The sequence below is a fragment of the Emydura macquarii genome, unplaced genomic scaffold (assembly GCF_026122565.2).
Source record: "Emydura macquarii macquarii isolate MOO-44397 ecotype Brisbane River unplaced genomic scaffold, CSIRO-AGI_Emac_v2 contig_1483, whole genome shotgun sequence".
Classification (NCBI taxonomy): Eukaryota; Metazoa; Chordata; order Testudines; family Chelidae; genus Emydura; species Emydura macquarii.
Genome location: NW_027131620.1, coordinates 9,538,638 through 9,564,199, shown reverse-complemented (window position 1 = coordinate 9,564,199; position 25,562 = coordinate 9,538,638). Strand labels below are relative to the sequence as shown.

Here is a 25,562-nt window from a genome sequence, read left to right as displayed (position 1 = left end):
CAAGAATTCGAGAACTGTCCTAGCTGCAGCCTGCCTAGAGACAGGTCACAGCTCTGTTCTTCCATTCCCTGTTACTCTGATACTTATGTAACACAGTGTTAATGACTGTTATGATTTTACCCCAAATTTTGCAATGTCCAGTGCTTTTCTTAAAGCCCTACTTCCTGGAGTCTTGTGATTACATTAGAAGCTCATTTTTCAGCCCTCCCGGTTACAAAGAAAAGCTGGAACATGTAAATAGTAAATGCTTGGAAAACAGAAGGCAAATCAGCAGAACCCACTACCAAACATTTATTATTTGTAATAGCTCATGATCTTTAAGCCAATCTCATGATTTTGGGTCCTGGCTTGTGATTTCTGAATGCTTGGGGTGGGCGATCCTACTGACGCAGTGTGGCTTTCTTCTCCTCTTGGAGATTAGTCCTGTAGCTTGTTAACAAGTCAGCTGCTGCCCTCAAGTCAAAGCACCCTTTGCACAAGCAGTATGGGCTGATGCTTTTAAGTCCGGACTTTGGTCCCTGCCCACAATGACCCACCTAGGGCATCGTTACAAGTTTGGGATGATGGCTCGGGGTTGCCAACAGACCCTTATTATGTGGGAAGTCCCTTCTTTTTTCATCCCGGTACAAGGAGATCAGGAGTTGCTGAGTGCTGCAAAAAGCAGCAAGAAATCCCCCTGGCAGATGTAGGTGAGTCCTGATTATTGTAATGATAATATCAGGGAGAAGGGTGGGGCAGGGGTGCCAAGAAAGCAGTCCCTTATTTTTGAAATACAGTGTTGGTGGCTCATAACACTGGCATCACCCACAGGCTTGGCACTGGTGGTAACCCCCCTGGCGCTGCCTAGACCTGCTCTGGACAGTGGGGCAGCCCGGAGAAATCCATCAAAGCTGTCAGCCGCAGGCTAAACCGTGCGACAGGCTCCTTCCCCACCCCACCGCTCTCTGGCCAGGACTCAAGGCAGGCGGCCTAGGCCGTGCCGGGCCCGAGAGGGGCCGGAACGTTGGTGCCGCGGTGCGCGGGCTTGGGGGAAGGCTCGAGAGCGGTGCACAACGCGGAAGTGAGCCGGGCCGCTGGCCGAGCCGGGCTGCCTGCAGTCAGATCCGGGAGCGGGCAGGAAGGATGGATGGAGCCGGGGGCTGCCTCCGAGAGACGGGGCTCGTTCCCTCTCCCTGGTCCCTGTGAGCAGCGGACAGGAGCCGCGGGGGACTCGCGCTGTATCCGCCCCGGGGTGTTCGGGCTGAGCTAGGACGGGAGCCCCAGGCCTAGGAGGGCCAGGCCCCTGGGGGTAGCGGGGGAGGCTCAGGGGCTCCCTGGGGCGGGGGCTCAGGGCACGGGCCTGACCTGGCAGGCCTTAGGTAGAGAAGGCACTGGGGGCCCAGGGGTGTCCCGTGCAGGCCAAAGGAGAGTCGAGGCATCCGGGGATCCCTGGCGGCACAGGAGGGGCCCTTGAAGGCTCGGGGCTGGGACCCCTGGGGGTGCCGAGGGGTCCGGTGACAGCTCTGCGGGGAGTGCAGGGGGTCCCTCGGGGGTAGAGCCATGGCCACCCGGCGTTTAACAGACGCGTTCTTGTTGTTGCGGAACAACGCGATCCAAAACCGGCAGCTGCTGGCCGAGCAAGTGAGTAGTTACAGCTCCTCCAGCCCTCTGAATTCACGTAGCATGGCTGCTGCGGTGAGTCTCCTCCCTTCATCCTACTGTATCCCACACTCGCTGCTCTTATGCCATCTGCTTAGGACTGTCAGACAGCAAGTGTTCTTGTCCCCCCTACTCCTTCCTCCACCCATCTCCTCTCCCCTACACTCCATCGCCTCACCTTTCCCCCTAAACTTCCCCAGCTCCCCTTTCTTCTCTTCACCATATATTTTTCTTCCTCCCCATCTCCTTTCCTCTTACTGCCTCTTTCCCCCTTACACTTCTTTCTCCCCCATTTATCTCACACTCCTAACATCCCTTCTCCCTCCCGCTGTCCTCTACCCCGTGTAAAATGAATAGATCTGTCCTTTCATACTCATCTTGTCTCAGTTTGCTGTTTGTGCCATAAATAATAAACTTTATTATTATTTAAATATTTTCACATTATTATTAGACATTAAGTTGTTGTATCTCCTTTTTCCTCCCAATCCCACCTCCCGTCCCAGAGAAAAGGAACAAAGCTATCTTTTCATTCTGATCTCTTCCTCTCTCTTTGTTGTGGACACTGTTAAAAACTATAATACAGAATATTATCATTGTTTGAACTTTTTTTTAGTTTGAGACAAGTTGCTGTTACTCTTTTTTTTCCTTTTCCAAAGTAAAATGAATGACTGCTGTCTATAATGTGTATCCAATATTTTAATTAATGAAAGGAAAAAAAGGCATGTATCATGGTATCATACATTTGTTAAAATGCAATGCACAAATGGCCCATTTGAAGCTTATAACATGGCATACTAAAACTGAAAGGTCTTTTTTGTTGTTGTGGTAGAAGTTTTTCAATCAATAGATGCATTCCAAATTTATGATTATTCAATCCCCAAATTCTGAAGTAATATATTTTAAATGTACTTTATTCTGGCACTCTAAAATTTCTGGCTTTTCTAAATTTTATGTGTCCAGATTGTAATTAGAGGTTGTTAAATCACCAGGAATGTTTTAGACATTCTAAAGTTTTAATACTTACCTAGAAATGTTACTGATAATGAAAACAGGTATTGAAGCAACTGACCAATCAAATTCAGTTTCCATCGAAAGGATAATGGGCTAGTAATACTTAGCACTTGTTTACAGTTTTACATTTTCAAAGCCTTTAGTAACATTGATGGGGAAAAAAAGCTATTTTGTCAGATGCTGGTGCAAATGCAACCAATGTTGGCCGTGATTGAAAAACTTCACTCTCTCCTTGTTGCCCTATGAGAAATGAATTAATAGTTGGACCTAGTTCCTAGTGGATAGGTGTCTGCTCCATAATTGCTACTTAGTTAAATCCATGTTTGTCTCAGCAAAAAAGCCAAAGTCTGTATAAACTGAGCTTTCTGTCACATATTTGTCTAAAGTGCCTACCACTATAACATCTATGCAAATTGTCTTTTCATCTCTAACCTGGTGCCACCAGGACAGGGTTGAAGCACACTGGCAGGGTGGCAAAACCTAATTGTCACTACCTCAGCTTATCTTGTTTTTGAATAAACAGATTCCAGGGCTATTGATCTTTATGAGTACTATAAATTGCTGTAAAAAGTTAACATTTGTATTCTGCAGTAGAAAAGTTCAGCCTTCTGATACCGACATCCAATGAATCAATGAAACTGAAATTTTAAGTACACAGGCAAAGTTTAAATACTCAGCATTCTTAAATTACTTTTTATTTCTAAAGCTGAATATATGAGTATAAGAGCTATTTAAAGGTTGCGAGACACATTTTCCCTTCTGAAGCATTTTGTTCTTGCTTTAAAAATAATGTTTGCTTTATTAGTTTTTATATGATCCTTCTGATCACCTGTTCATAGACTATACAGTACAAAGATAATGCAGTATTACACTGGTAAAGTTGCAAATATATTGTAGTTGCTAGTCTTTTATACACTTTTGTACTATAGGGACAAGAGCATTATTTGATAATTAGAGCATACTAGAGAGTTATACATAAACTAGCTCTTGCATCTTTTAGTTTTTGGGTGTGGGGTTTTTTGTTTTTCCCTATTTCCTCTTATGGTGACTGGGATGCTTATCAGTAAATGTGTTTCTTGAGTCCATTTTTCAAGTTTTGCCTAGTAAGAATATTGACCCAAAATGCATACAGTGTTGAATATTATGGACATATGATCCTTGCTACAGTAAATTGTTACAGCTCTCATTAAACATGTTTTACACAGCACTTCTTCTATCTGATAGTTGGTAACTGAAATCATATATTGTATTTAAATCAATTTCTTGACTTTCTTGATTTTTTTAAAAAACTAAAATTATGTTCCTGTTTACCAGGCAAACAACTGACATAAATTTAAAGAAAAACGTGCTTTTGTGCACCATAAATGCTTATGTAGATACATTGAGAATGGCTAATAAAATATAGCATTCTTGTTTTAAGAGCTTCTTTGGATTGTTCTTGGTAAACTGTCAATTTTAAAAAACAAAGTTTCAGTATTTTCTCAACTGACTGTACCCTGTCTCTGTCCTATGTCTCTCTCTCTCTCGTTTTTACCTTTTGCTGTCCCTAAATGGATGGGGCTGATGGAATCAACAAATCATATCAGGAGCTGGATGAGGTATTGTTTTTTTCATGTTTTGTTCCACCATGGTGCATCCAATATAGATAATTATTATTTAGAACCCTCATTTCTATTTACTGTTACTTTCTCAGATTTAACATTGTGAGTTCACTGATTTTTTTTTTTTTTTCCACAATACAAAGATGAGGCAGCTTTTTCATTAGTCTGAAGGAGAGCTTTCCTGAGACATTTTGATATTGGGGATAGGCACATTACGGTATTTCTATATACTTGCATAAAAGCTATCCATATTTACTGTGTACACACTGTGTATAGAAACTTTGTACAGTGAAACCATTAACGATTATTCCTGCTTTTGTAAACTATAGCAGGCGTAGGGCTTATTTCTGTGAGTAGTCCGTTTGGTTTCAATGGACTAAGCACTGTGCCGAGTAATGATTGCAGCAACAGAGCCTTTGGGAGCATGTTTATTATCAACAGATCTTCAAAGCTTAAGCTTTTAAATTAAAAAAGCATTATCCATCAGAAACAATTAATTTGCCCAGCTTTTGATTGTGTGCACAGCTACAAAATATACCGTATTTCCCCATGTATAAGACGCTCCCATGTGTAAGACGCACCTTAATTTTGGGGCCCGAAATTTGAAAAAAAATGTTATTGAACTCAACTTTTATTCATCATAAATGCAAGTAAAAAAATCTACAACCACTGTATAAGACGCACCCAGTTTTTAGACCCCAAATTTTTCGAAAAAAGGTGCATCTTATACATGGGGAAATACGGTACTTGTTGCCATCTGCTTACACAAAGAAGTATTAATGGTATTTCTCCAATATGACATCTCCTGTTTACAAGAAGTTTTGAAAAATCTTGCCTTCATAATCACATATAACCCATGTGTATACGCACAGCAACCCATGTCACCCAAACAAAATGAACTGAGAAAAAAAAGCTACTGAAGAACGTTTTCTTTTCTTAAAAAATTTTAAAGTACATTATCAGATACCACTGATGCTGCTTTATTAACATGCTCCACCCTTTTAAAGTATTTTTGACCTTCTACTTCATTTAATTACCACATAAAACCATTCTATCATTTGTACAATGTCCGGTATAGAAACTGAATGTTTCCATTTGTAGCAGGAGCAGAGAGTTGCAGCAGTACTTTAGTGGGAGTGAGAGGAGGCTGACTGAATTAAATTAGAAAGCATTGTCTAGTGGCTAGAGCACAGGACTGGGAGTCAAGAGATCGAGTCTCATTCTTGCTCTGCCACAGATTTTCTGTGGCCAAGTCATTTAACCTCTCAATGCATCTGTTTATTCATCAGTTATATTAGGATACTACGTTTTGTGAGGCTTTGTTAATGTTTGTAAAGCACTTTGAGATACTCAGAAGGAAAGTGCTATAGAAATATTAAGTAGTTTGTTATTTACTATACTACTGGCCTTACCTTAGTTTTCTTGTTTGTACAGAGCTGTAGAGCCTTACTCTTCATAACTACATACTGTGTTCATTTTCCTTTTTAATTACAATTAAAAAGTTATTTCAGTCGCATATAAAAAAACCCAAACAAATATTGAAGGTTACAGCGGCTAACTCAGCAAAAAGAACAGATCCAGATAAACTACTTTGTTCTGTGTGTCTAATTCAGTTTGAGATTCTTCTGTGGTTGCTAACTTTTTTGGGGTAAAGAGGAGTGGCAGGGAGGGCACCAAGAGATTGCTGGGGCAGGAAAATAAATGGGCATTTTTCTTCCACCCACCCCACACCTTAGGTGCACAAGTCTGATTGAGGATAAACAAGTGTATTTCACCATTAATTATGTCAAATCATATAACAGATATGCTTCAGTATATATGCATCAGCATATCTGAGATCAAAACTGGGTCTTTAGTCTTTGCCAGACTGAGCAAAGATGTTATGCTCTTGTTTGCTTCTTTGTTTTGGATTCAAGACTTTATTAGATGCCTTTCGAGGATGAAGTGAAATTTATTTGACTTACACCTAATAAGATTTGAAAAATAAGGCTCCTGCACACATACTGTAATCATTTGCAACTCTGCAGTTAAGCGTTGTGATTAGTTATCTCTCTCTTTCCCTTAAGCGTTTCAACTTTTCAAATCTGGTTGCAATCATGCTTGACTTTAATGGAAATATATGCTCCATTTTCAAGTATACTAACTCACCTCCAAATGTACTGCACCCTCATTCTAAAGCTGTTACAACACTTATATAAATACATCAGTGTATTTCCATTCCCAGTAATATTAAACTCTATATCATGACACCCATCTCCTTGTATCATTCAAATTATGTGACTCCTATGAATTGTGATATACAGAGGATGTTTTTCCTCTTTGTATTTGTGCTGTTCTAGATAATATACTATGATGCTAGTGGGCCACTTTTTAAATGCTTAGTTTCACTATGAGAGTTAATGGAATTACCGGTACAAACGAGGTGATTCTGGGGTTGTTTTCTTCTAAAAGCATTTATGTTGGCAGCTTTGTCTTGCCAGGGTTGCTACTCTTATTTACTTATTTATTTTATGGTTGCTCCCAGAGGCTTCAGTTAGGATCAAGGCCCAGTTGTGCTAGGCACTGTACAAATACAAGGATACGTACAATCCAAGCCCCTGACGCTACAGTGAGCTCCATGCAGGCAGACCCTTGTTGAAATCAGTGGGGCCCTGCATGGATTCAGGTATTTGCTGTTGCAGATCTCTGCATGATTGGGTCCTAAGTGGACAAGGTGCACCAAATGAGTGCAACATGCAATAGAAGGCTGTGGGGCAGGGAGGATAGGGGTAACGTGTATTTACATAGGCTTATTATTGCACAGATACAGACCATTTATACTAGTTTTCTTATTTTAAAGAGGGCTCCTAAAATATAGCCCCTCAGATTCTCCTCCTACCCCAAATGAGGTGACTCTGGCCATACTGCCTAGTTGTATACAATTGTATTTATTTTTGCGTTCTCTCCTATCTTTTCCAGACAGCTCCTCTACCTACCATTATTAGTTTGGTTTTTTTAAAATACAAACTATTCTTCCATTGCCCTCAGATGATGGGGTCCCCTCCTCACATGAGGCTGGGAGGCCACCAAAAGTTCCTCCCCACAGAAGATTTGTCATTCAAGTATGGAGTAGATGTCTTGATGTCACTGACTCAGAAGGTGCCAGTGAGAGTCTTTTGGGACTCCCAGAGTGGGTAGCCTGCCTGCAGATGTTGCCTTTCCTTGCTTGAGAACATATAGTGGAAGAACATACTTGGGTTCTTATGCTGTGGAAGCAAAAGTGGATTTCTTCCCTCACCTTGCCACATTCACCAGTGCTTTGTACCAGGGGGAAGATACATCTGGGCTCTGCCCTACTCTCCACCTCTTGGAAATCTGTAGGGTTTCCTGGAGAGGTATTCCCATCCCCTGTGCCCTCGGAGGGTGGAATCCTCTCTATCGCACACTCCACCCCTGCCCCGTGCACTGCCTCAACTTGCTGGTTATCATGATTTGGATCCTCTAATGTTTATTCAGATCAATTCTAGAAGACATTATACATGATCAGTTATTAAATATATTGGTCTAGGTACTTATCTGGCCTTGATCTGTGGAGTAATATTGCTAATATGAGGATCCAGTGGCAGCAAGACCTCACATGGAGTCAGGCTACATCCCTTACTCCAGCTCAAGGGCTACCTGAGCCCCTACTTTGGAACACAGAGGAAAATGTGTGGCTGCTTGCTAATTGCGGAGTGGATTCTATCTCCTGGGTCCAGGAGGACTAGACACAAGGACATTGCTAATTAGTGTGTGAGAAACAAGACAGAAAATAAGGAGCATCCATCATAAATGAGTAAACCGTACATGGAGTGCATTAATTACTCTCCTAAACCATTGTTAAGCTGGCTTTTTTAAGGGAGGATGCAGTTACAGTGGTTACAAATACCTGACATGGATGTATATACTCTGAATATATGTAGTTTTCTGTCTTTAAATATGTTGCTTTTACCCTCTGTAGCTTGCTGATGATCGCATGGCACTAGTATCAGGGATCAGTTTAGATCCCGAAGCAGCAATTGGTGTAACAAAGCGACTTCCTCCCAAGTGGGTTGATGGAGTGGGAGAAGTAAGTTACTTACATGTTAATGTTGGGTGTAGTTTCTCGTTTAAGGATTTTATTGGGAAAATAGCAGTGACAACACTAATGCATTAAGGTTTTTTGTAATAGTAATTTACAAAGGAGTTATTTGAAGTGAGGTCTTTTTGTAAATTCTAATGCGCTTTTACATACATAATGCAAGAAACACAGCCTAAAAAATGAGGCTGATCCTACTAGTACAGATTTCAAAAAGACCTCTTAAAAATGTGCTCACAAAATTTGCAATCCCATCCTTTTGTGTATACAGAAACAATCACGTGCACAAAGATGAGCATTCAGCCTTTACAAGCACAATATACTGCTTGCAAGCAGATGGCTTAAAACCTTAGAGTTGTATTGTTAGAAGCCAGTTTGAAAATATGCCCTTTAATTTTTACCATTACGCTTGGTTTGTATTACAACACCATGTGATCAGGGTGAAGAGGCAGCTATTAGTTTTTATATAATTGAGTGATTCTTTGAATGTATTAAATGTATTAAATGTATTAAAATGTCAAAAGAGCAACAAGGTCACAGACCACACAGGGGCCATCTTTGTTTGTACATTTTGGCTTAAAATATTTGGCCTGATTTTGTATAGTACACACTTCCGTTAATTATGTCTTTATATAAATTAAGTCTAATTGATATTTGTCAGAACCTTTTCCTCTCTGGCATTAGTCACTGTCCTTTCTCCATTTCTTTTAGATTCAGGACGATATCAGCAGGATTAAATTGAAGATGAAAGAATTAGCCAGTCTTCATGACAAATATTTAAACAGACCTACTTTGGATGATAGCAGCGAAGAAGAGCATGCAATAGAAATTACTACCCAAGAGATCACACAGGTGCAGATAAAATGTTTTTAGAGAAGATGTTAATTATGTTCGGTTCCAAAGCCACAGTTTTACTTAGTTCTATCCTGGTATGGCACTGACTTGTTTGAGATAAAGTTTACATTTGATAATCAGTGCAATCTTATGATTAGAACAGGTGATTGAGCCAGAACTCTTGGGTTCTGTGTCTAGTTCTGCCAATATGTCACTGAGATCCTGGGTGGTGTTGATGGCTTCTGATATACAGGAGGTCAGACTGGATGATCTGGTGGTCTCTTCTGGTCTTACACTCTGACTGAATCTATGATTACAAGTCACTTAATCGCTGTGTGCCTCAGTTTACCTATCTGTAATAGAGATGTTAACCACCTCCCTTGCAGTAGGATTGTGAGGCTCAAGTAATTCATGTTTGTAAAAGTTATAAAATGGTATTACTAAAATATAACCTCCATTCTGAACAGAAGTAACTGCTTCCTAATGGAATAAATATTGTTCTTGGGCAGAACATGCTCTCTTGAATTCTTTTTTATTCACAAACCCTTTAACCAATTACAAAATCTAGTTTATGGAAAACTTTTATTTACATTTAGCTGCAAGTTTGTTTGGATATTAGCCTTCGTCTGTGTGTGTGTGTGTGTTTTTATACCGCTTTAAATGCCAGCCTGGACATCAGTGTACGTTACTTTTCTCTAAAAATCCTTATATGAAAGTATTACAGTCCTTCATTCAGCAGTATGATAATTAAAATGTCTTTGACTAATGGGAATTATTTTTTCAGCTATTTCACAGGTGTCAGAGAGCAGTCCAGGCCTTGCAGAGCAGGTCACGTAATTGTACAGAACAAGAAGAACGTGTTCTCAGAAATGTAGTGTCTTCCTTAGCACAGTCCCTTCAGGAGCTATCCACCAACTTTAGGCATGCACAGTCTGACTATCTCAAACGTAAGCATCTGCAAAGATATATAGTACGAAGTGCCTTCTGTCTACCAAGTTTTGAACAAACACTCACCCTCACCCTCACCCTATTCCCTTTGTCCTATGAACGTGGTATCCCCATTTTCTGAGTTGGGGAAACAAAAGTACAGAGAGGTTAAGTGACTTGTCCAACATCCCAAAGAGCTAGTAGTAGAATTCAGGAGTTCCTGGCTCTAAGTCCTGTGCTCAGACCGCTTCACTATGCCTCTTTTGTTCTTTTTTATAAAATAAATAAATGTACTTAGCATGGCCTTGGTACAAATACAAATGTGAGGTAGAAATAAGAGTAAAGTCTTATGTACAGACTAACTTATTCTGCAATCAGTTTGGATACTTAATTCTTTCTCAAATTATATTTTGTGGAACTCATGTGGTCTGCAAATTGCTTGCAAGTTGTCTGCAGAACTAATTCTGTTACATTGGTGAAGCAGCTGTTAGTCTTTAATCAGTGATGCCTGCTGCTAGTTGTACCCTAATTCAGGACCCCTAGGATTTCCAAAGGTGTGTTTTGACAAACTAAAGTCAAAAAGTAAAAGGCTACATGGCTGCTTCATACCTCTTTGGTTTAAATTCAGTTGTTTCTTTGGTGTAAAAAAACAGTGATTATATTTATGGCCGACACCAAAATTGAAGGGATTAGCAAAAAAATAAGAGTTGAAAAACGAATTGATAAATGACATAAAGAGATTAGAGCAGTGTGAGCTTCAGTTAACAATTGGAGATTGCTACTAAATGGTGACATCCAACAGCAATAGAGGAGAGAAAACACAGATGCAAAATGGTATGTGCAATATACCACATATACTATGTTCAGTATCCAAAATTCCATAACTAGGCAGGTATACCAACTTATTTTTTTATCTCGTCTACTTAATATTGGCCTAATATCTCTTCATCCTGTAGCCCAGCACTAAAGTTGCCACAGGTAAGGTTTGGGATCATGACTAAGAGGATATATGCACCTGAGAGGATTTCTTTGTTAGAAAATAACTCACAGGTGACATAATGAAAACTGCTGGCCTGTAAGGAACATGGGGGCATGTATCTACCTATGTATTTTAGGGCCCCCATCACCTTAGTATCTGTGTTTACTCATCACCTCTAGCTTTGCTCACTCCTAATAATGTGCTTTACTGCAAAAATAAAAAAAATACATTTTTTAAAGATGGGGCAACAGAAAAAAAAAGCTCCTTTAAATTACTTTAAATTTTATATGCTGAATGTTAGAGAATACTCATTTACTTGAAGTTCATGGAGTAATGACTAAGAGTTGTTGATCTAACCAGAATCTTGTATAGTCAAAGTTGGTCACGCTTTGTGAATAGCAATCTGTATGTGCTGATTAAAATTTAGTTCACGCCACTTAGGAAAATGTGGCTGCTTATGTGATATTGCTCTGCATAAATAACTTTCCCTCTCCTGCACATCTCTTGTGTCCTCCATAAGCTGCTGGAAAAATATTACGTTACGTTAACATTCAGAGTGTTTTATTTCAAAATGCTAATAGTGAATCTGAGTGACTTTCTGCTTTGTGTATCTAAGTATTATACTCAACCTCAGCTTTTCTCTTTTTACAGGCATGAAGAATCGAGAAGAAAGATCCAAGCATTTCTTTGATACATCAGTCCCGCTTATGGATGATGGAGAGGACAATACTCTTTATGATCGGGTAGGCTGTTAGGAGGCTGTTACATGAAGTTTATTGGAGAGTGGGGGTTTTTTGGTTTTGTTTTTTTTTTTACTGTGGTCTTAAATATGACAATCATGAGAATGAATCAAAAATCAGATTGTGCCTGATGTATGCATAGAAGTTCCATCTTGCAAGCTGTTTTAATATTTTCCTAATAGCACTGTTGCAAATGAGTGGGCTTTTTTTAAAGACTTTAATTTTAAAAGAAGTATTTTGCTGCTCGGACAAGTCATCACTAAGACGTGTTCAGTAATACGTACCATGCCATAATTCTTTGGTGAAAAGGAAAAGCACAGATTTTCATGTTAGGAAGTTGGGCTTAGCTTTGATACTGCAGTGTGGGAGACATGAGTTCCACTTCCAAACTCTCATTCCCGTGCGAGGGACTAGGAGCTCTGTAGAGGCAGCACTGTCACCCCTCACTCCATGTTCCCAGATCACATGCAGGGGTTTGGAAGAGAATTGTCAACAGCTAGTAGGATGGTAGCTTCAAATGGATGGTGGCAATGTGCGAAGTGGAGTGATCCCTGGGGCCCTGTTTCCTCTCAACAGAGAAGTTGAAGTTTTCTGCACAGACCTATGGAGCATAGTTATGAAGAATGTGTCCAATTTAATACTTCACTTCTACCTCACCTACTTGGTAAATTACACAACACACATCTTCAGGGTTACCACACACGCCAGATATGTTCCTTACAAGTGCCCACATCAGTGTTTCAGGGAAGTGCATATACCCTTGCTACGTCAGGGTTTCTCAATCTGCATCTGTTTGTTGGCACTGCAGCACACCATAACCTCCATTGCTGAAGAGTTAAGTGGCAAACTCATGTAGAAAAGGTGGTGGGCTGTATTTTAGCTAGCATAATAAAAGTAGTGTTCCACTTGACCTCTAACAAGACAGCCTGAAAATGAGCACAGTGCTTCCATTGTGAATGGCCTTGGGAGATAAAAATAGTCATGTCTGTGTAATGCAAAAGGATTCTGCAAACACAATCATTGCAGTAATGTACACACTTTAACAGCAGCTGACCTTATGAGATGCGCCGTACCACTGAGCATTTAGTTGATAGGCCATACCTACTACCATTAATGTGTCTGTTTTGCCTCTTTCTTGGTTTTATTCATGTGGACAAACTTGCTTTCAGACAGACTTTCATGCCTGGCTGACTTCTTAACTGCTAGCCTCTTTTGGGTGTGCAAGTTTCTTCTTTTTAAATTCTGCATTGCTGGATTTAAATCATCTCTACTAGAAATACAGCTGGCAATCCAAATGATTTTTGTGGCAGACCTAAATCTGTTACATATTTAATGCATAGTTGCACACTAAGATTTTTTTCTTAGCAATGTTTGTGGCTGCTATAGGAGCTCCAAAGAGGCCCTTGTATTAGGTTGACAATCTTTTATATTTATTACTGACAGTGTTCCATGATATTACTGTTCGCTCATCTTTTAAATCTTCTATTTCTACAGGGTTTTACAGATGACCAGTTAGTATTGGCGGAACAAAACACATTAATGGTAGAGGAGCGGGAACGAGAAATCCGCCAGATTGTACAATCAATCTCTGATCTCAATGAAATATTTAGGGACCTTGGAGCAATGATAGTGGAACAGGTGAGTGGGCCTATGGTATCAGCGCTACAGATGGAGCTGCTAGCACTGGCTGTTGTTAAGGTTGTCTGACACTACTCACTGCAAGACCCTGTTTTCAGTTTCTTATAATGGCCAAATTTCAACCATTTGGGCTGTGATATTCCATGCTTGGTGTCTGCCTCAAGCTAGTTTGCACGCATGCCATCCCCCCTCAGCCAAAATGGATGAGTCATTTGCGGGCTAGGGAAAAATGTGTTTGTCCATGTTAAAAAGTTCTGGCAGCCTTTTCTTTGGAAAGCTCTAACACTCCCATGCTTTGGCGGAAGGACTTGAAAATTTGGCAGGGGTTGGCCTTTGTTTCACTTTGTCTGTCCCTAGGAAAATCTGCCCTAGTTGATCCAGCTAAATTCCCCAAAGTTTCTGTCTGCACTGGACATGCTTCAACCTGCAGCCGAGGAGGACTTTCCCTGCAATTGCAGCTCTGGGTTGCAGCAGGCCATGTCATGTCTGAGCACCTGAAGTAAGAGCAGGAAGACTCACCCCTGTGCTTTCAGTGACACACACACACATCTAATGGTTCCAGCAGTGTAAAAGAGGAAGATGCATGATTTGAAGGCAGAGTGGTCAAGAGACAGACCTGTGGAGGAGCAGGGGAGTAGACTGGAACAAGGATCTTAGGCAGGGGAGGAGACAGGAACTGGAGGTTGACAGGGAGGATAGAGAAGCTGGGACTAGGAATTGGGGTGTTTGGGGACTGGGACTAGCAGCAGAGGTAGAGACTGGGAGTCAGTAGGGAGGAGGAGACTGGGATTGGCTGAGGATCTGTGGGGAGACTGGGCCATAAAATCAGTGGGCCAGGGAGTGGGGGAGACCTGGGACTAGCTGGAAAAAGAGACTGGTACAGGAGAACACTGGAATTGGACGAGGAGTGTGGGGAGGGAGACTGGAACTGGAAGCCAATGAGGCCAGTGACTGGAAGCCAGGGTTGGCAGGAAGCAACTTATTGGGTGAGGAGCCAGGAGGTGGTACTGGGGACTGGGAGCAAGAGGTTTGGGGTTTGGAACTGGAAATAACTGGGGTGAAGCCTGAAATGGAGAGTGCAGAGGGCTGAAACGAAGGTGTTGGGCCTGGTCTTAAAAGCCAGGGGTGTGAAAGAGATGGGAATAGGACAAGGACAGGTTAGAGGGGACGGGGCAGAAGGGTCACACTTGCGGGGAAATGGATAGAAGAATCTGTGCCCACTAGAGAAGACTCTTCTCGAAAGCCTGGCATATAGAACCCAAGATTCCTGAGTGTTGCCATTCCTCTGTTGGCAGGTTTCACAGATATTTGCTGAAATCAAAGGGTCTCATCATCCATTAGTGCTAGTCCATGTAGAGGACAACAACGTATTAGCTTAAATGGCAGAGATCTGGGCACAGATCTAAGGCTATAGCTACACTATGACCTAGAGGTGTGATTTTTTTCCCCTGCTTGCGTACACGTGCTCATGCTACTAGTATAAATAGCAGTGTAACCACAGTAGCACAGATAGTGGCAGTGGAGGCGTGGCTGAACCATGCCATGTATGTACCCATCAGTTTCAGGCAGGTTTGTACTCCGCATGGTTCAGCCATGCCTCCAATACCGCTTCCCTTCTTATTGCAGCTGCACTGCTATTTACGTCCATGCTAGCTTGATAAAAGTTAGCCCAAGGAGGAGTACACGAGCCGGGGAAAAGACACCCTAGCTCATACTGGAGATGTAGCCTAAAGATTCCAACCCTGCATCTTAGCCCTGTGTGCGTCAATGTGATGTCAGATGATTGCATTTGGTTTTGAGTTTTTTATTTTTAAACCTAGGAAATGATTCACAAACTGTTACGAGAGGAAATTACGTAGTGGCTTGGGCTAGTCACCCGCGTACAATCCTGCCCATCCTCCGGGGCATGTACTCAAGCAGCTAACTTGACCCACTGCCTGGGCCACTGCAGCCACACTGCTAATTTTAGCACACTGGCTGAAGCAGAGCTAGTGCGTGTCTGTGTATCCATGTTGGGAAGTGTCCTCCCAGTTGCTGTATAGACATACCCAAAGAGTTTAGATGCCTGTTGTTTCTGTTCATTTCCATGGTACAAGGAATTTGGGAATTGGGAAAACCAGCCAAAGTACAACATTGTTTCCCAGGATGATGAGAAAATGTTAAGGTTGCAAGAAATTCTTGGTCATCACAAGTGACTGGATCTGCATTTATACTTTAAAAACTGAAATGATCACTGCTAAAGCATGCACAATTTGAAGTGTGTAACAGTCCTATTATTTAGGCAACCAAGCTAGGAGCTCATTTAAAGAGATTTTTTTCTTGACCAGTTCTTTCTTTTGAAGAAGTGCATAGCCTGCATAGTTCATCAGTTGTCTTCTTTGAACCCTGTTTTTCACCTTACTATTAATTGTAACTGATTGTTCTGTAGTATTTATTTAGTTTCAGCTTCATTCTCATTGTAATTTTGTTATTCAGGGTACAGTTCTGGACAGAATTGACTACAATGTTGAACAGTCGTGCGTAAAAACTGAAGAGGGATTGAAACAATTACATAAGGTAAACAGAGGACCTTTAAGATGCTGTATACTTTGTTATATTCTTTAAAATTTTTAAGAAGATCTATCAAACACCATGGCCAAATAAAAAAAAAAATAACCCGTGCCTCTTCTGTCATGTACAATTGCCCTGTGGCAATTGTGGATGCAACAACAAATGAAATCTGTGGTCTCACCCTAGCAGGAGTTTTACTGGGTAACATTTTCGAACTTGATTCCTGGCATTAGGAACCCAGTCCATAGTTAAGCACCTAAATATAGGTGGCCAGACTTCCAGTTGCTGAGCCACGTGCAGCTTCCACAGAAAATCAGGCTAGTTATTTAGGTCTTTCATCATGGACTTCAGTCCCTCACTTTACTTGCCCAAGTTTGAAAATGTTGTCCCTTGAGTCCTAGGTTTAATAAACAGGCATTGCTTTTTGTGAGGCTAACAGTAGATGTTTTCCTTTTTTCTATGGCATCTGCTAGGATTTAAGTTCAACCTTATGCTTCTGCTCTGAACATCTTAGCTTTGATGTAACTGAAAAGCTTGGACTCCAGCAAAATGATACAAAAAGGCTTTTTTTTCCTTTGTTTAAAAAAAAAAAATTGTTCTGTCAGTTCAGTTGAATCCTTTCATGGCTGGAAACAAAGTGGAATGAGAGATTTATGCTTAACCTCAGAATCTCAGTGGACCATTATGTTTTGGAAACTTGGAAACCTACTTACTGCAAATTCAATTTTCACATATCATTGCAGATTTCTGATACATTGTCAGCAGAAAAGTGCCATTGGAGAAGAGCATAATACATTGCTATCTAGTTTCTTTTTTCTGTTTGTATATAAAGATAAATTGGTGACCACTGAAAAAAGGGCATTGATCTCCTGGCTGTGATTATTAAAGTAACGACCTGCAGTTTACATAAAATGGGCTTGAAATAAATTAATTATCACAATGGAAAGATATAGGGAGTCCTAGTTAGTGATCCTTCCGCAAATCCCTTGGTGCATGCTGATTAATGCTTGAATCCTTGGCGCAATATGCATTTTATACTGACTGGTTTCTATAGATGTGGACTGTAGCTAAGCACTAGATAGAATTCTAATCAGTCACAGGAGATATACATGCAAATCAACATGATACTATAAAACATAGAGAGATCCTGCTATTTTAAATACTATTGATACTTTATTTAAAGAGAAAAGAGATATCTGTTGTCAATTTTCTTTTCTGCTTTAATGTGCATAGCTATTTCAAACTCTTTATACCGATTGAATTGCATTAATTTACTCTGGAAACCTAAAATTCTGATCGTAGTTATCATTTATATTTTCAGGTGTGCTACCTCTATTTTATGTAAAGTAATATTTTGCACAGTACCCTATGAAGTATAGAGCTTTTCCAAGAACTAAAGATAAGCACAACCAATCTTAGTTTAATTGACAAGAGGTCAAATTCTGTGACATGAAGTTTCCCTCTTGTCTGAATTAACCTAATGTAGGTAAATGGGGTTTCAACATATACTTGTCTTCAGTACATCTATACCAAGTTAAAGAAGTCTATGTACAATGCTGACACGAGTTACTGAGTTATAAGACTCTGTCTACACTGCAATCAAACACCCATGGCTGGCCCGTGTCAGCTGAGTCAGTTTCGTGGGGCTCAGGTTGCGAAGCTGTGAACATACAGTGTAGACATTTGGGCTTGGGCTGAAGCCCGCAAGCAGGGTGGGTCCCAAGAGCCTGGGCTTCAAGACCAAACACCTACATCACAGTTTTACAACTCCGCCGCCCAAGCCCAATTCAGCTGACACAGGCCAGCCGCAAGTGTTTAACTGCGGTGTAAAGGTACACAAAGTGACCACCTTGCAGTGATTGTGAAATGTCAAGTTACAACAGTAAAACTAGATATTAAACATGGCTCACACCAGGGTCTGCTTCGAAGTACTAACTACCTCTCTTTTGTTCTATAGGCTGAGCAATATCAGAAGAAGAATCGGAAGATGCTTGTCATTTTAATTTTGTTTGTAATAGTAATTGTCCTAATCGTTGTTCTTGTTGCTGTAAAGTCACACTAGGTAACAGTTCTATGATTTCCTTATTTTTGTGTGTATGTGATTTTTTTTTCCCTAATGTGAATGAATGGACCTGCACTCCTGAAAGTTGTCTTTGAATGTATAAGCCCTCGTGGTACAAAGTCTGTGCAATGTTTCAGAAGAACTCTTTTCATAATACATGGTGGTATTTTGGTGATACAAGAGGTATTTGTGGAACTTGTATAGAAAATATCAGGACACTTGATAATGCTACCAAATTGGTCATCCGGTTCGTTATCCAGACATATTTGGAATACTGTGCAGTATTTAAAAAAATTATGGGAAATAAGAGTAGATGTTTACAGGAAAAGTACAATAATTAGTATTTCACTGTGTGCAAAAAAAAAAAAAAAAAAAGTGAGCTGTTCTTTGTAGTCTTATGTTGCAATTTTCTTAGATTTTGTAAACTATAAAGGTTTTTGTGGGACTATGATTTGGAGGTTAAATGCCTTAAAAGAAGATGCACAAAATTCTAACTGTTTGATTTCACCTACTTTTCTCCAAACTTTAAAAAAAATATATTTGGATAGACTATTAAAAACAAAACCTCTTAAAATACAACATAATTCTACCCCTGTGATCTTAATTTAGATTTTTCAACATTAATAATGATCAAGGTAGTACTTAATAGTGTACATAACAAGACTGAATCACTGGTATAATTTAACACATTTAGTTAATTAAAATAACTTCCTTTCCTAAAATATCATAGGATATTTTTTTCCTCATCAAAAAGATCATGCACGAGATTGCAAATTTCTTGGTTATATATTAAGTACAGCCAGCTACATTAAAATAATGTTAATGGTTTGAGCTAAACCTGCAATAGAAAGGAAATTCTCCTTTTATCTCCCCATATCCTTCATCTATATCCCTCCATCAGGTGTCCCGCAGCAGTGGATGAAAGGCTGTTTTATACTTCACATACAAGTAGCCCCAAACATTTATAGTACATCTATCCATACACTCAACCTAAATAAGTATTTCAGTATTTGTACAATATGTATTGCAGTCATTGCCTCCTGCCAGACTTTATAAGCGGACAAGTTTAAGGTGTAATGTTGGCAATGACTCAAATGATGTACTAATATGGGTAAGCATCAGACCTTTGATACAGGATTTCTGGCTTTCTGTGATTCTGCAGCAATACAGTTTGCGGTAGGTCATGGGAGAGAGAGGAGAAATGTTGAGCAGTGGGATATTAATGGTTTAATATGATCCTAAAGCGTTGCACAGTTTGAGGGGCATTATCATAATGTTTTTAATATGGCTATTCTGTATTGAACATCTGGTTTCTCTAAGGAGTTATATAGCTTGTACTAATGGCACTTTCTATTCTGATTTGTGCAGTGGTCTGCATAAGCTTGCAGTCTTGTGCCCAAAGCCACTGAAGCTGTACGTGTGGGATTGGGATCCTCTATCCAGATCAGTGCACAGACTCTTGCCAGCTTTCTTTCTGTAATGGGCCATTTATGCCATCCACCAACCCCTACTGTCCTGAGTAATGAGGAGAAGATAGTATACATGGGTCTTCCTTGGCATACTAAAACGTAATATTAAAATATGGCCCTTTAAAAAGTATTTCTAGCTAGATAGTTTGTTGATCTGCCTTTGTCTGATGATCTGTAGTCATTAGGAAGTTTAGGGTGTCTGTTTACTCACTGGAGTACTTCTTCAATGTCAGTTCCCAGTCTGTAATTGTCATGTATGGCAATCAAACTGGACAGATTGACTCTGATGGAAAGAGGTCCACTAATGAAGAGGATATTCTCTCCTGCCCCTCCCACCAACCCCCCACCCCTGAAGAATTGCAGCTGGTAGCTGTAGGGCAGAAGAGACACATGGAGGTCCTTCATAATGATTAGTCACAATAATGGGTGTTTTCTCTATTCAACATGGAAAATGGAGAAGATTTTGCAGGCTAAAGAGAGAGCTCCCTAGCGTGTGCTTAAGTTTTGCCACATGAATGTGCCAGGGAACTTTTCTTGGAACTGGATTAATTTTCACGTTTTATTAATAGTCTCCCTGAGTTGGGAGAAGCATTTATTGTCCTTTATGAATCAGGCAGAAGATAGGAGAATAATGGGGAGGGGCTCATTTAATTGTTATGACTGGCTTTCTGAGGGCAGAATCCTACAAATACAAAGTAACTTGTGAAATGGGATAGAATCCTGAACAAATAGGTTCCACACTACAGACATTTTCAGGATAACTGTAGAAAAACGGAGTACTTGCTGATTATATATACCTTCAGAATACCTCATTTCTTGGGCTGAGCACATGCTTGGAAAATGCTTGTTTGATCTGGGGAGTAGGACAAAATATCCTCTTACACAATTTAATCTGAATAATTTGTTGGGTGGCTGGATGATTCATTGCATTGGTGATGAAATATGTGGAGTCATTCACTGGTAGGTTACTGGTTGAAATCTGCTCCAAGTTGGTAACAACCTTTAGTTACTTCTACCTGATGGATAATTCATGGCCTATGTGGAATAAGATGATAGTTTCAGGCCAGATTCACAAACTAGCATTAACTACCACCTTGCAAATCTTAACTGATTGGACTACTCTCTGGCTTTGAAATGTGGGACAATGTGGGAATCTGTGCACTGCTTCTACTCCCACTATTTGTTTTCTGGATAAAGAGGAGTTTGGCTTCCAGAAACAGCCAATCTAGATCTTTCACCAGCACTAAATGCACACACAATTTGTAAAAAGAAGAATAAAATTCTTTAGTCTTGTAGCTGGTGTGTAGCTCCCAAGTGTTGGCATAGACCTTTTTGATGATTGTGACTAAAACTACTGTCTCCTAATTGTGTTACTGCTATCTACATCATATGGTGCGAAGCAGTAAACATTGCTTTAATTTAATATACTGTATTTGCAACCTTCAGTCTAAGATGTTATTTATTTCTGTCTTGACCAATGCTTTTGATATTTTATCCTAGCTGATGAATTTAAAGACATAATAAAACAACAACACTTCCAAATTAGTTGGTCAATTATTACTCATTTTTCTTACATATTTATAATAATAAATAGTTAAGCACTTACATATTTTTATTTAAGAAACATAAAATTTTGTGTTTGTAGTCTGTCAAATTACATTTAAATGGAAGCAGCAACAACTTAGAAGTTCCTGGAAAATTAGTGCTCTTTTTAACTAATCTTAAAGCTCACGTAGCATGAACACTTTACTGTACATAGCCAAAATTGGAAAAGTAACAGCATTCTTCCATAGGTATTGCTGAAATGGAAGTGATAACCTAACCATGCTAAAATGGTAGAAGATATTTAACAAATGTGAACACTTTAAATAGAGATGCACATTTTATGTACATTGCAAATGAGAAGTTTAGACTCAGATGCACTGTCTAGCATAACTCTACATGATTAGCTAGAAATTGTTGAAGCTGATGTACAGTAATATCAGAGAGAGAGGATCCTTAGTAGGATTTTATTTCCCGTATCATTCCAGATGTCTGAATTTCATTAGAATTCATTCTAGATACTTATTCAGGGCCAAATCATAGTCCCTTAGGCAAGGCTGGAGTAATCAGGCTTTGCGAAAGAAATCCCCCGGGGGTTAAAGATGGATGGTATTACCCTTCTGACCTAGGCTGTGGAGTACCTGAATAGCCACAATAGCCCGTGAACTGTAGTGGAAGCTGCTACACTTACACAGGATTTGAGCCATTGGATCAGCATAGTGTCGTCATGCCTCTGACCTGCCTCCTATCCCTGCATGCTGTGGAGAAAGCCAATGCAATGTATTAAATGGCATGTGGGGTGTGTACCTCTTCCTGGTCTCCAGACACCTCCCTGTCTGTAGTGGAGCCATGGTATGTTTAGAATCTGCTGTGGGCGCAAAGGGCAGAGTGGGAGAGGGTGTTAGGATTCAGCTCTTGATGTGGAAAGCTCTTTCACTGGGAAAACAGGCACCTGCAATAGTGAGCAGAATTAAAATTGCAAGAATGTTTTCTCCAAGAATGCATGGCTCTCCTGGCCTGCCCTAAATACATCCTTGACCTACAGATCTCCTTGGCCAGCCTATTGACTTGTATTAAAATTCTCCACTAAAATACAAACAAGCTTACAAAAATGACCAAATCTACATTTAAGTGTAAATCAAACTTACTAGAATTTGCTCCTTCGTTAAATCTCTGAAAACTACGTCTCCTAAGCTAATGCTAATAGGATATTAGGTGCCACTTTGACCCCTCTTTAGAAACTGAAAATGTGTAATGGTTCTCCTTAAAATGCACAACTTAACCATTAATGCCTCTTGTAGGTCTCAGGACTTAATGGGCAGTGGGATGACAAGTGTTTTAGTGTTCACTGGGGCTTTTCAATGTAGGATATAACATACTGAAATGTTTGATGCTTGCTGTACGCATTCTGTTACGAAACTTTAATTTTACCTGTTTTGCTTAAATTTTACAAACTTCTGGCTTTCAGTACAGCCATGTACAGTACATTAAGAAATGAGGTGACAAACAGTTGGAATTTTGATAAAGAAAACATAGTAAAAGAATTTTATTTACAAAAAACAAACTTGCATCGGTGTAATCTGCCAAGGGATGTTAATGCAAACTGGTCCTTACAGTCTAATTTTGTTAGTGCATGAGGCATTGGAATGAAAAGCTATGCTCTGTCAAAATAGAGCTTTATGAGGTGGTTGAGGAGCGCTTCTGAGATTTTGTGTATATTGTAATTTATTCACTTGTAATTAGAGCAAATGACATTGTTTTTGGAGGAGGGAAAGAATAAGCAAGTGATCTGAACAGAATTATGGTTTAAGAGCTTAGTTTTTGAGCTCAATTAAATGTAAGATATGTACATTCCAAAGGGTTTGCAAACTTGAGATCTCTTCTGTTTATCCCTCATAGTTTCATTGTAAGACAACTTGAGTAAAAGACTGGGACAAGTCCTTGCTTAAGGGGTTGTCAGGCCTTTTTCTGATCAGCCTCCCTTTTTCTAGACAGTTGGATATACATGGGGACATAACTTATTTCTTACTTTGCATATTGATTTTTCCTGAACCTCAATGTTTTTCACATTCATCAAAATGTTTTCTTGATTTAGGTCTCCAAATAACACGTTTCCAGATCAAATTAATCAAAACTTTGATTTATAAAATAAACACACTTAAAATAAAGAACCCAATACAGTTTTGTGTGTTGAATTGTAAGTAATCATGTAAGTCTTTAGTAGTTGCTGGATTCCGTGAACACTGTTGAACCTGCACAAGGTTAAAAATCACTGTGGTCATGGAATTTAGTTGTCTATACTAGGTCTCCCACCGTTGTTAGTGGGACTACAATGCACTACTATTAGCAGCCAATGGTGGAAAATTTTTAGGAAATTTTCACCACATAGATAGGGTGAGACTCTTCAGAAAGAGATTAGACTTTCTCAGCCAGTCTATTGCCTTGATTAGGACCCTGATCCTGCACCATTAAAGTCAAGGGGGGCTTCGCCATTGATTTCAATGAATGTAGGATGAAGCCGAATGTAAGCGTCAGTGCTTTTTACCCATTCCAAATCTGACCTCCTGAGTATGTGAACATCCTACAATTTGGACTAGATGACCTAATAGTTCTTTTCCAACTGTAGATTCCTCTAAATCGAAAACACTGCTTTGTACTCCTATGTCTCATAACTCCCACCAGTTTGTCCATGTGTATTGGAATAGAATTGAATCCCTAGTGGAGTATGTCCTCTGGCTCAGAAATATCACCAAAGATAGAACCTGTGTATTAGGTCATCCCGTACATTCCCTAACAGTGTAGGATTATTCTCCACAATATGCTTTCATCCAGGATAGTTTTAAATGATTCAAACAGTGAGGCTTTCACCACTTCCTTTTGGGAGACTATCCCACAGCCTAATAAGATCTTAGCATAAGAAAGTTTATCCTGGTATTCAGCCTAAATTTTTCCTTTTTAAATGTCTTCTCTTTACTTGCACTTACATTCCCCTTTGCCACCATAAATAAATCCACTTCCTCTTTGATATGTAGACCCTCCACCCATTTGTAGATTATTGTCTGTCTCCTGCTGACCAAACATGCAGAGATGAAAATATACTCCAGTATGTTTGATTTAAACATGGTTTACTACTAAAGATGGAGTTTGGAAATTGTTTCCTGTTAGTGAATTCACATGCTGTAACAGTTGGTGTTCAGAGCACAGATTGGCCATTTCCTCTTGTTTTTGGCATGCTCCTTTATAAACATAATTTAGGTCTGATACTTAGTTATGCTTTTGTGAATGCAAAGAAAAAAATTCAGCTTTCCATTTAGATTTAATAATCACCAATGAAAATTATACTTTGCCTCTACACTTTCCATCAGTTAGACGGTATTAAAAAAACCCACTCAAGAATGTGAAACTTGAGCTCTTCCTTTTATAAAGGGTGCATATTTTTAATTGTAGGTGGATAGTAGCTGGAAGCAGTGGTAATAACTTCTGTTCATTTCCTTAAAATGTGACTGACTTCCTTAATCTGTGGGGTGTAACACAAGAGATCTCATGTTTTGAACAACTATGTACAGTGTATTTTCTTCCATTTCACTTTGTGAACTGTTTGTAAAGTAAAGTAAATCATTTAAAAAAAACAACAACCTGTTAGTATCCTTATTGAAAGCTATGTTAAATGCAAAGACTTGTTAGATCACGTAGCTCAGGATTTATCAGCCTGGAGCCACAGACAGGAACAATCTGCCTTTAAACTAGTTCAGCTCAGTGAAGGGAGCTCCCACTTTGGAAAAGCTGAACACACCTCCCCCCCACACACAATTTAAGCCATCCTCTGCTACCTTGTGTTTCTTCTTGCTTTATCAAGCCTGCATTTGAATATCCCAAGCAATCGAGCTTTCCCACTTCCTTTGGAAAATTAGTCCACAATCTGGTTTTACTCTGAAATGTTTTAATTTGTATTGAGCCCATTTTTTTCTTTTATATTAGTTTCCATCTTGTTATCCTTCCTCCCCTCTCTCTTCGAAGGTAGTGCTATAGATATGTTTCTCTTCTTCCCCCATCACTCATCTTCACTATAGGTGGACAGGCCTATGTCCTGCCCTTTCATCAGCTACCAAGGCCCGTCCCTGGGCCCGGTCCCATCCACTCACAGACACCCAGAAGGTTGCCTTGGCACTGCACCTCCAACCTACCCTCGGGGCTGGGTGTTCTTGGAGCCAGCGGCTGGCCTATAGCCCCCCTGTGCAGCCCCGGCACGGGTTGTGGCCATGTTTGGCCTTAAGGTTAAAAAACCATCCAAGGTATTTCACATTCTTGACCGATGATCCTCCTTCCCCAGTGAAAGGCCCCTGCTTTAACCAGGGCTCCAAGGGTGCAAAACCTCAACCCCTCCCCTGCCCCACGCAGGTAACACGTTCCTCTTGCTTTCCAAACCCCCTCCCAGCCTGCGATGGTGCTGAACCCCCAGCAGCTCCACCCAGGTG

At 40.1% G+C, this 25,562-nt stretch overlaps 1 protein-coding gene across 2 annotated transcripts; it reads left to right on the top strand.

Annotated features, from left to right (window-relative positions):
* The first annotated feature begins 1,092 nt into the window (after window positions 1-1,092).
* STX16 (syntaxin 16) lies at window positions 1,093-21,090 on the top strand. 2 transcript variants are annotated; one of them, XM_067554167.1, is made up of 9 exons: window positions 1,093-1,674; window positions 4,236-4,247; window positions 8,230-8,337; window positions 9,058-9,198; window positions 9,965-10,127; window positions 11,738-11,829; window positions 13,321-13,464; window positions 15,940-16,020; window positions 17,972-21,090. In XM_067554167.1, the coding sequence occupies exons 1-9, from the start codon at window positions 1,540-1,542 to the stop codon at window positions 18,074-18,076; spliced, it is 981 nt and encodes a 326-aa protein (XP_067410268.1). In that variant the 5' UTR covers window positions 1,093-1,539; the 3' UTR covers window positions 18,077-21,090. The 2 variants fall into 2 exon arrangements, with proteins under 2 accessions (XP_067410268.1, XP_067410269.1); XM_067554168.1 differs by lacking the exon at window positions 4,236-4,247 and having other exon boundaries at window positions 1,093-1,620.
* Window positions 21,091-25,562: the final 4,472 nt, after the last annotated feature.

Excerpts from the sequence above, each read along its gene's own strand:
- STX16 (XM_067554167.1), top strand. The coding sequence starts at position 1,540 with ATGGCCACCCGGCGTTTAACAGACGCGTTCTTGTTGTTGCGGAACAAC. Across the intron at positions 8,338-9,057 it reads GGGTTGATGGAGTGGGAGAA|ATTCAGGACGATATCAGCAG; the intron begins GTAAGTTACTTA and ends CATTTCTTTTAG. Across the intron at positions 13,465-15,939 it reads GAGCAATGATAGTGGAACAG|GGTACAGTTCTGGACAGAAT; the intron begins GTGAGTGGGCCT and ends TTTGTTATTCAG.